The sequence below is a fragment of the Lactuca sativa genome, chromosome 8 (genome assembly GCF_002870075.4).
Source record: "Lactuca sativa cultivar Salinas chromosome 8, Lsat_Salinas_v11, whole genome shotgun sequence".
Classification (NCBI taxonomy): domain Eukaryota; kingdom Viridiplantae; phylum Streptophyta; class Magnoliopsida; order Asterales; family Asteraceae; genus Lactuca; species Lactuca sativa.
In genome coordinates this window covers 79,246,935-79,259,358 of record NC_056630.2, presented here as the reverse complement: position 1 = coordinate 79,259,358, position 12,424 = coordinate 79,246,935, and the positions used below count along the sequence as shown (strand labels likewise).

Here is a 12,424-nt window from a genome sequence, read left to right as displayed (position 1 = left end):
TATTCCTATAATAATTACTAGTGTCTCTGATCTATGAGTGACGAGTGGGAGGATGCCCTTTCTACCCAAGGGAAATGAACTAATCGATGTAAACCTTTATGTCTATACATGTATACATGATATATATATTTAATGATTAAACGACCTTTGGACGGATATCCGATCCCACCAGACCACATCCAAACGAGGAAAAGGAAATAGGGCGAACTAGCCTTCCTAAGTCCTTTAAACATTATTTATATAACTATAAAAGTACAGGTATGCATTTGACTATGTAGAAGCATTTAACGAAGTAGTAGCATTTAACGAAGCAGAAGCGTTTAACGAAGCAGAAGCGTTTAACGAAGCAGAAACGTTTAACGAAGTAGAAGCACTTAACGAAGTAGTAGCATCTAACGAAGTAGAAGTACTTAACGAAGTAAAAGTATAGAAGCATAGAAGAAAACTTTGGAAAACCTTTACACTTAATAAAATCGTGACTTGATATCCTTTTGTAAAATAAGCTTGAAGACCTTTGGAAATCCTTTGAAAACCTTTCATAAACAAGTTTTGAATGTAATTTCTGATAAAACAATATAAGTGAAGAAAACCTTTGTTTAAAATAATGTTGTAACTGGTTTTGAAGTAAAACATACAGCACGAGAGACAATTTGAGAAAAGGTTTGAAACAATTAAAAACGTTTTGGAAAACCACCTATAGTATTATACTTGGTAAAACAACTGAAAGAGTAATAAATCCTTGTGCATGCGGGTTATCAATCACATATGATTGATATGATAACTAGCATGTTTTAACTTGTATCCCCCCATAAAAGCATGTATAAACATTGAAAAAGGTTAATTTAGGGGTATGAACTCACCTGTTGTAAGTGGATCGGGCGGAGGTGCCGGTTGGGTGCTCGGTGTCAAGTGAAGACTTGAACACACTTAGTGACCTATTAACATATGATGACATATGTTTACATACAATTAGTGATTATAATACTAATTAAACACGTATACGCTTCCTAATGAGCAGAAAACACTTTGGTCAAAAGCTAGGAGTGTCCCGGGTAACATCTAAGGGAGTGTATCGCCTAGTTAGGGAGTTTACTCCTTAAGAGTAAACTCTTTATAGAGTTTACGGCCCTAATACCTTATCCCCATGAGTTTATGGCCGTAAACTCATGGGTGGGGTGTTCTTTGATGCTTCAAGGTCTTATCTCACTCGTGGAATTAGGCTAGGTTCAATTCTAGGGCATAGGAAGTGGTTTAGGCTCCAAATGGGCCGTTTTAGGGAGTTTACGGTTCATGAACACTCCTTGAGGAGTTTACGGCTGTGAACACATGAGTTTATGGTCATAAACTCACGTTAGCCCATTCCTTTTGTTGTTTGGTGGTTCTAACTCATTCATGCAAGGTTCTAGTCACTTATATGAGCATACGAAGGTGTTTAAGGCACTTAAACACCTTAGAAAGGTGTTTACGGTCTAACAAGGTGTTCTTGGGGAGTTCACTACCTTAAACACATGAGTTTACGGCATTAAACTCATGTTAGTCCATGAATCATGTTTTTGGTGCATCAAACGAAGGATTACAAGGCTCTAGGCACTCATGGAAGCTTTTGGACGTGTTTGAGGGGTAGTTTAACACTTAAATAAGTGTTTATGGTCCATGAAGATGGGTTTACGGTCTAAGGATGTTCTTAGACCGTAAACTCATGTTTACTCCCCATTTTCTAAGATATTGGTGTTCTAAGTTCTTTCATGTAAGCCTCTAAGTCATAACTAAGCTCCATAAGTGGTTTGGAAGGGTTTTTGAGCACCAAAACCCTCTTCCAAGGGGTTTACGGTTTTGGGATGCTCCCAAGACCGTAAACTCTTGTTCTTGGGGTTTTTGGATGTTTAAGCCTCGGATTTGCAAGCTAAATGAGTTAAACAACAAGCTAGGAGGATTAACTTACCGATTTGAAGCTCGAAGGGGCGATTTTTGACCAAAACCCGATTTGTAGAGAGAGAGAGTCTAAGGTGGGGAAAAGGTGGGAATGAAACCCACTCAACCCTTATATAGGGTGGAGTTTATGGTCTGGTTGGGGTTCACCTGACACCAACCGCGAACGGGGTTTTTCACGACTATTTTTAATCACGACAAATTTTAAAATTATACCGCCTTAATTTTGGTTCGCTTGATGAATATTATTTAAAATATTCCAACGGGTTTAAATCCGGTCAAAAATATTTTTGGGATAAATTTGGCTAATTTTTGACGTAATTAATTTCGACGTTAAAACTAACGGAAATTTTTGGGTTGTCACAATTGAACTTATCAGATCTTTACTAGATGTCTTTGAAGTAGAGGAATGTTGTTTATTTAAAGAAGATTTCTTTTTAATGAACAACATGTCTCTACATCAGATATGTAGTAAAGATTTGTTATGTTCAATGGAGATAATCGTTCTAAGTAATGGTGGAAGAGTTCTTGGAGTCAGCTTCAATTTGTATGAAAATCTAGCTAGGAATATGAAGGTCAAGAATCTTGGAAAATGGGGAACGTCATATTTGAGACTTTTGAAATTGTTTGTTATTGAAGATTTTATCATGTTTGATGTTATTCTATGATGATGAATATTGTTATCTTTAGATTTGTTATTAGCAGTGTTGTATATTTGTTAGGAACAATGTTGTTGTATATGGTTGTATGTAATGGTTAGATATTTTTTATGTGTAATCATATTTTTAATCACTTATGATTAAACAAAACATATGAAGTAGTATTACATAATATTTTATGATTTTACATATGAATATTGTATATGGTTTTTTGTAATGATTACGTGTATTGAATAATAGTTATATGTAACATTTAATAAAAGCTTAATCATGAATGAATATATAATCAAATCAAAGAAAGAATTATCAAAGTAAATTTAATCCAGAAGACAAATCATAGTAAATTCTGTTTTATAAAAAGAGTAAAGTGTACTAAAAAAAAGAATATTATTTTGAAAAAAAAAATTATGACTTATTCATTGATGATTAAAGCAGTAAATATCTAAGTAGCTTTTGATGATTGTTTTGCTGCAAGTTTGATTGGGCATGTCCGCAAGTTATGAGGAGCCCTTTCTCCACATCCTGAGCATCTTCTTGTTTGCTTGTTTGAATTTTTATACGCTATTTCTGTTGCACTTTGAATTCTGCTTTTCTTTCCGCATCCTTTATTGCTTTGAACATTTGGAACATTGATGTCAATTTCTTTTGGAATAGTTATGCCCATAAGCTTTCCTACCTCTTCAACATCTGTCCTATTTTTCTGCAATTCATTTGTAGGATCGTTTTCACATTCCTTCAGCATGCTTTCTGTTTTCTTAACAAACAAATCCATTTTTTCTTTATTTTTTCTTACGTATTCCAAACATGCTTCAAAGTTGTAGTATGCTTGATTGACAGATATGTTAATTTCACTATCTCCTGTATCATATACATGTCTACCAAAATTATAATGCCTTGATATCACATCCTTTCTCTAACGATTCTCAATGTACTGTTCAGGTATGTCCTTAATTACATGTTTCATGAGTATGTTGAATGCATGTCTGCACAAAGTCCCGAAGCGGTTGAAGTGTTCACATGTACATTTTACATTATTTTTTGGAAGTTTTATTTCTACCTGTTCAAAATAGAATTAAAGAATTAAGTGTTTTATAATCATAAATGAATATTTTTTTTTATATTATGTGCTGATTCAACAAAAATTAAAATAAGAATACATTACCTCAAATTCTGTTTTTAGATCATTGTTTTTGTTCAGTTGTTCCACTTTGTATAACTCTCATTCATTTTTTGTTGGAAGATGTTCATATTGGCAGTACCAGGAACATTTATAGATTTCTTTCTGTACTTCATAAAACAATGTACTTTTATAAACTTTTGCAGCATGTTTTTCTATTGGTCGTGGTGAAATAAATTTATATACCGCTTTCTTTTTTTGATGATCAAGCTCTTGTTGTGTATTTCTCTGTTTTTGAATTGCTGTGTCATAGTTCATCATGAAATGTAAAAGTAAATTTCCAGATCGAGGGTAAGTGTTGAAGAAGGATTTCATGCTTTCTAATCTTGAAGTGGTTTTCATCAATCCAGATATTCTTGTGTCACTGAAGTATGCAAGTATCCATTTGTCACGTAATTCAAACATATCATTGAACCATCTTTTATCTTCCAGATTGAATTCATTAATTATCAAATCCCACTTCTTTTCAAATTCATCAGGTTTGATATGCATTTTCCAAACAAGCTTGTTAAATCTTTTCTTGAAGTCTTTGTTTTTAAACAAATCGCCAGTAATCTATGAATGAACAATGTTGCTTATATAAGTATAAATTATATACCTATTTCGATATATCATATATGATTAATCACATATGATTACTGTAATATAGGATATACCATCTATGTTTAATCATATATTATATATGTACTATAATCATATATGTTTAATCATATATGGTTATTTAATCATATATGATTAATCATATATCATATATGTACTGTAATCATATATGATTAATCATATATCATATATGAGTAATCATATATGATTAATCATATACAATTACTATAATGTAGGATATATCATCTATGATTAATCATATATCATATATGTACTGTAAAAATATATGTTTAATCATATATGATTATTTAATTATATATGATTAATCATATATCATATAAAATTACTATAATGTAGGATATATCATGTATGATTAATCATATATCATATATGTACTGTAATCATATATGTTTAATCATATATGATTAATCATATATCATATATGTACTGTAATCATATATGTTTAATCATATATGATTATTTAATCATATATGTTTAATCATATATGATTATATAATCATATATGATTAATCATATTTCATATATGATTAATCATATATCATATATGTAATGTAATTATATATGATTAAGCATATATGATTATTTAATCATATATGATTAATCATATATCACATATGTATTGTAATCATATATGTTTAATCATATATGATTACTGTAATGTAGGATATATCATGTATGATTAATCATATATCATATATGTACTGTAATCATATATGATTAATCATATCATTAATCATATATGATTAATCATATATGATTATATTGTATCATCATAACCATAATATGATATATGATAACTTATATTATTATAATCATATATAATCATATATGATTATATACTGTATTATCATATTACATACTATGTAATCATATATGTTTATACAGTATGGTATCTGATAATTCATATTATTAGAATAGTTAATCATATATGATTAATAATATATGGTTATATAGTATGATATTTCATAAGTCATATATGAATCATCTGTCATAATACTATATAATTATATATGATTATATAATGTATTTTTATTATACATTTGCTTGCAGTTTTTTCATTATGTGCCACATGCATAGTCTGTGTCTTGAATTTGGTAAGACAGATTCCACTGCTTGTTTTATTGTTGCATCTTGATCAGTTAGAACAAGTTTTGGTGCTTTCCCTTCATTAGCTCTAAGAAAAGCTTTAAGCAGCCATTCATACGACTCAATTGTCTTTCTACTCAGCAACCCAGCACCAACACTAACTGATTTCTTGTGGTGGTCAACTGCTGAATGGAACAAATACCATTTTATACCTATATAAAGAAAATGTGTTTAGTACAATCATATTTGATTAATAGTATGTTTGAATTTATATACATTAACTTACTTGTTTGTTCTAAAAGTTGCATCAAAAGATATAACTTCTCCAAACTCTGCATAACAAGCCTTTTCTCTTTCATCTGCCCAAAACATAGCAGCCAACAGATCTCCATCACGTAAGAACTCAAATGAATAATTTGGGTAATGATCTCTACGATCATTCATTTTGTTTATGATTATTTGAGCATCCTTGTAACATAAGATTATATTTACTCCTCTCCTCAAGTTTTTGTAGTCTGTTACCTTCACCCCTACATATTCATATCCTCCTTTCAAAACTGCTCGTATTTTGTGAGCCATTGTCGGACCAATTTTAGCTTTTGATGCACGTACTTCAAACTCTTTTTCAGAATATGACATCTTTCTTGCCTTTTTCGTATAAGGTCTTTCCTCAATACTTTCCAGTGGGTGGTTGTGCATTTCAAAGAATTTCTTAACTTTGTAATCTCTTGTTCCATAAACATTTTCAAATATAATCTTTGTTGTACACCCAATAATTATCTTGTTTGAATTTGGTTTTCTCTTGACAAAACTTGTAGCCAACGTATCACAAGGTTTTGGTTTATCCTTGCCACCCCTATTGCATATAACATATTTTTCTTTTATTATTTGGCTATTGTATTTTGATTGGCTACTCAGTCTTGTATGAAAACCTGCCATTTCTGCATAATCAGTATACATTTTTACTGCCAAATTTAGTGATTTGAAAACACTGTTTACAACTGGTACAAATTCTATAGGGACATCTGGTTTATATTCAGATTCTTCAATTATGTTACTGCAATATGATTCATTTGTTGAATTTGAACTTTCACCTGATAAAAGAAGGGAATGACAAATATGTTATTATATAATTTTATGTTGTAATAATCATATGTGATTAACGATATGTAATTATATTTTAGTATAAAAATCATATATGATTTTAGATATTAATATATTATTAGATGTTAAATCATATTTATTTGTACATTGTATTATATGATCGATCATATAATATACTGTCTAATCATAAATGATTATACGTATCAATTTATAAATAATAATACTTGATATTGCTTAATCATGTATGATTAATCATATGTATTTGTAGCTTGTAATATATAATTAATCCTATTTTATGATGTATAATCATATATGATTATTCATCCAAATGTAATATTAATATAGATTTCAATTTGAAAACATATATGATAAATCACAATTACAAACTGTAAATACATATGATTAATCATAGATATGAACAGTCATATATGATTATTCATCCTTATATGATTAAATCACATATTGTATTGTATAATCATATATGATTATTTATAATTTATATTATATAATAAAAGAATCAGAATGAAATGTAGAAACTGTCATGTAATATGTAGTATTAAAACGAATTAGTTGTACCTTCAATACGAATCGTAGTTTGAAGTTCTTCAGAAGTGAAAGAAATTGAATCGATTTGTTCGTCGTTAGGAGATGAATTGATTTCAGCTATAATAGTATCGGTTGCGATCGACTTGTCAATTTCTTTTGGATGCGACATCATTATGAAAATTGATTTTGATTCGATTTTCAAATGCTTTGTTTACGATTGCGAGGTGCTTGTTTCTTCGATTTGAGGTTTGTATCTCGTATTTATGAGGATGTGAACTGATGCTCTGTTTCGATCGTTTTTTTCAATTTGAATATTGCGAATAATTTGATAACAGATTCATTAAAAATAGAATCTTTTTTATTATATTGAATGAGTTGTTGAAGATTGGATGATATTATTACGTGATTGATACTGAAAATCGATGATTTAGCGATATGATGATTTTTAGAAAAGGAAGGTGTCCGCTTTCTCAACATTAATTTGAAGTTTACTATTATACCCCTTAATCATTTGACGTTAGTTGACGTTAAGTTCCATTGGCTGATATTTAATCTCACAATCTCTAATTTTTTTATTAATCTCAAGGGAACATTCCCCTTATATATATATATATATATATATATATATATATATATATATATATATATATATATATATATAGGTAAAGGTTCAAATGAGAAGCAAAAAAGGTTAAGAACCGTAAGAACCTCTAATTTTAGATGTTTATAAAGGGTTTAGAGTTTAGGGTTTAGGGTGTTTATAAAGGGTTTAGGGTTACCCAAAACCCTTTATAAACATCTAAAGTTAGAGGTTTTTACGGTTGTTAACCTTTTTTGGTTCTCATTTGAGCCACTCCCTATAAACATCTAAAGTTAGGGTTTAGGGTTTAGGTTCATGTGAGACGGCCTAATTTTGTGAGACCGTGAGACGCATTTTTTTATTTTTTATTTTAGTTTTATTTTTTTTAGTTAATTCAAGTTCCGAAAATAATATTTAAAAAAAGAATTTTTTGATTTTTCCATTTATTTTACATTTTAAAATTATTTTTAGAATATGTACAGTGTAATATTCTATTTAGAATATTTCACGTATTTTTCAAAAAAAAAAAAGAATTTATTTTTTTATTTTTTTTAGCTAATTCAATTTCCGAAAATAATATTTAAAAAAAGAATTTTTAGATTTTTCCATTTATTTTGCATTTTAAAATTATTTTTTAGAATATGTCAGTGTAATATTCTATTTAGAATATTTCACGTATTTAAAAAAAAAAAACGGGATTTTTTTTTAATTTTTTTTAGTTAATTCAAGTTCCGAAAATAATATTTAAAAAAAGAATTTTTGGATTTTTCCATTTATTTTGCATTTTAAAATTAATTTTAGATTTGGTCTAATGGTTTCACAAAATTAGAATGGTCTCAAATGAAACTGAACCTATATATATATATATATATATATATATATATATATATATATATATATATATATATATATATATATATATATATATATAAGGTTAGGTTATTTTGTTTTCACTATCTATTGTGTGCATGTATCACTGATTCTGGACCAATCATTTTAGTTATTTTAAGAAAGTAATTAATGCATATTACATGTTGAAGATATAATAGATATTAATTACATATTCAGCATTTAATATGTATTAATTACTTTTTAAAATAATTAAAATAATTGGTCCAAAATCAGTCATACATGTATACAATAGATAGTGAAAACATTTGAACCTCTATATATATATATATATATATATATATATATATATATATATATATATATATATATATATATATATATATATATATATATATATATATATATATATATATATATATATCACGGGTCGTTTTAAGTGGGTTCCCTAGGCAACCATTTTGCCATCGCAATAAAACTACACCTAACGGAAATATGACTCTAGGCCCAATCCCATAATGAAGCTAATCAATAGTACCGGCGAATTTATGAGCACATCAAACATTAAATTCTTTCCTTTGTTATTTTGGACATGGTGTACAATTAAATCAAACTAATAAAAAATAATGAATTTCAACCTATAAAAATATTTTAAAAATTAATTAGGGTGTGTATATGGTAAAATGAGATGTCTTTTTAGCCGATTCCAAACTAAAACACGGTAATTAATTGAAATTGAACAACATTATTTGATTTCTGAATATTTTTTTTTCACACGAGTATTCAACATACAGGTCTATATTAAAATCCTGACATTCAAAATATTAGTTTTCTGTGATTGACTTTCGACGTGGGTATTGAGTTAGGTTGATGCAGGCTATTTATATTGCATGGTTTACCGTTTTGTTTTTAAACCTTTTTGACTGATTTAGTTGCAATAGATCCTATTTGACTAATTTGGTTGCAATTGATAGCAACGTGATGTGGAGGAGACTTTACAAAGGGAGAGGAAGATGATTGTAGAAATATCAATGGTTGTGTAGATTTGGTTGCAATGGTGGTTAGTTAGTTACATTATTTCCAATCGTTATACTTAATTGGTGACCGGTCATCTCTTACTAGAGAAGATGATGATCACCGGAGCTTTCAAAGTAGAGTAGCTGGTAAAGGGTAAGAAGGCAAAAAGACAAGGGGAATAGGGTATGGTGCGCTCATTTATGTTTATAAAATTATAAATATCTAATTAATAAAAAGGAAAATATCATAAATATCATTAAGTTTTCAAGTTTCTGTCTAAAAACCTGTTGTTTTTTTTTTCCAGATAAACCACTCATATTTTTTAAAGCCCTTATATCAATTTCTTTTTCAAAAAACATCATTTTTTACGAAAAACTATTTTTTTTTTCAAAATAAAACATAATTTCTAACCAAAATTTTTAGTATTTTCAATTGAAAATTTTAGTTTCAAAATAAAATGCAGATCTTTTTTTTTTTTTTTTTTTTGCATTTCGTATTTTTCCAGTATTATATATATATATATATATATATATATATATATATATATATATATATATATATATATATATATATATATATATATATATATATATATATATATATATATATATATACAGGTTCAGGTTTATTTGAAACCATTCTAATTTTGTGAGATCGTGAGACCAAATCTAAAAATAATTTTAAAATACAAAATAAATGAAAAAATCCAAAAATTCTTTTTGTTAAATATTATTTTCGGAACTTGAATTAACTAGAAAAATAAAAAAAAAATCTCGTTTCTTTTGAAAAATAAATGAAATATTCTAATAGAATATAACACTGTACATATTCTAAAAAATATTTTTAAAATGCAAAATAAATGGAAAAATCTAAAAATTCTTTTTTTAAATATTATTTTCGGAACTTGAATTAACTAAAAAAAATAAAAAAAATCCCGTTTTTTTTTTTTTGAAAAATACGTGAAATATTCTAACAGAATATTACACTGTACATATTCTAAAAAATAATTTTTTAAAATAAAAAATAAATGGAAAAATCCAAAAATTCTTTTTTTAAATATTATTTTCGGAACTTGAATTAACTAAAAAAATAAATAAATAATTATAAAAAAATGCGTCTCACGATCTCACAAAATTAGGCCATCTTACATGAACCTAACCCTATATATATATATATATATATATATATATATATATATATATATATATATATATATATATATATATATATATAGGGTGAGTTTCAATAGAGAACAATAATTAACCAAGGAACCAATGAACCAATCTTTTTCAACTTTTAGAACTTATTTTTTATAAAAAAAAAAAAAACTAAAAATACAGAAATTCATAACTTTACCTTTTTCCAATGATATAGAATTCAAATTCTTTTTACGTCAAATTCACAATGTGAACTTTTGAAAATTCACAATGTGAATTTTTGAAAATTCGCAACGTGAATATTTTTGAAAATTCGCAACGTGAATATTTTACGTCAAATTCACAACGTGAACTTTGGATTCACACGGTGAATCCAAAAAATATTTTTCACATTCACAATGTTAATATATGAATTTAGATATTTTTAGATTTTTTTTTCGATAAAGAATAAGCTCTAGAAATTGAAAAAAATATTTAATTCCTTGAAAAACCTATAATTATGGTTCTCTATTGAACTTTTCCCTATATATATATATATATATATATATATATATATATATATATATATATATATATATATATAGAGTAGTTGTGAGACTCGTGTATTACATGAGTTAATATAAAAAAAGTTAAATATATAGGTCTAAACATTTAAGCACTTTGAATTTATAAGAAAATAAAAAAAATAATAAATTACTAAAATTGAAATGTTTTTTATCTTTTAAATTTAAACAAATAAATTAAATAAACAAACAAAGAAACTAATAAGCTTTAATTTTGGGAATTTTTAAATTAAAAGGTAAGTTCATAAATAAAATTGATATCAATTTGTTACTATATCTATTGCAATTATTACATTAAAATATTATGTATAATTTAATAAAATAAAAAAACTCATAAAATGACATGTGGAAAAAAAATTAATTCAAAACAACCACAAAATGACATTTGAAAAATTGAATGAGAGTGTGACAAGTGGCAAAAAAAACTTTCAATTATTAGAATATATATATATATATATATATATATATATATATATATATATATATATATATATATATATATATATATATATATATATATATATATATAAACAAAAACAAAAATACATATTTTCGGGGGTTTATAATTCCATAGTCCAAGCTTCATTACATTGCATCTGAATACACTTTGTGTTGTTACTATTCAATCTTCATAATTTTATGTTGGAAACATTGATTGAAATTGAAGAAAATGATTCAATTTTGGGTGAGGTTCACTCTTTTTCCTAAAAACTTATGAGTCCGTTTTTGCCGACGAAAATGCCCTTATGTGCGTAATATTAGAGCCAAGTTGTTAGTCCTTCAAAAGGGTTTGTGTCATACTGTCATTAGTCATACATTTAAAAGGTTGTTAATTAGGTAAGTATATTAAGTTTAGTTTTTCCATAATTAATATGTTATATTGCAAATGGTATTTATAACCCTTAGCGCTAAGTAGCAACTATGTTATTACCATAATTGGGTACACCTCTATGTTGGGAGTGAAGACCATCTCTCTAAAGCAGATGGATTTTGTATGTTGTTTCTCATTGTCTGTTTGTTGTAAAATATCAATTGGCTCCTATCAAATTCGTATACTATTGAATTAATGAAAATACAGACAAAGTACAAAATCAGTATGCCATTGAGAGGCCACCATCTCTCCAAAATTATTTAGT

At 27.0% G+C, this 12,424-nt stretch overlaps 1 protein-coding gene across 1 annotated transcript; it reads right to left on the bottom strand.

Moving 5' to 3' along the window:
• Positions 1-3,030: 3,030 nt before the first annotated feature.
• LOC111896086 (protein FAR-RED IMPAIRED RESPONSE 1-like) lies at positions 3,031-7,291 on the bottom strand. The gene is made up of 7 exons (XM_052766468.1): positions 7,153-7,291; positions 5,995-6,566; positions 5,759-5,831; positions 5,425-5,684; positions 3,952-4,320; positions 3,507-3,645; positions 3,031-3,446 (listed from the first exon to the last, which is right to left on the bottom strand). Exons 1-7 carry the CDS (start codon positions 7,289-7,291, stop codon positions 3,031-3,033), a joined length of 1,968 nt encoding a protein of 655 aa, XP_052622428.1.
• Between the last annotated feature and the right edge of the window lie 5,133 nt (positions 7,292-12,424).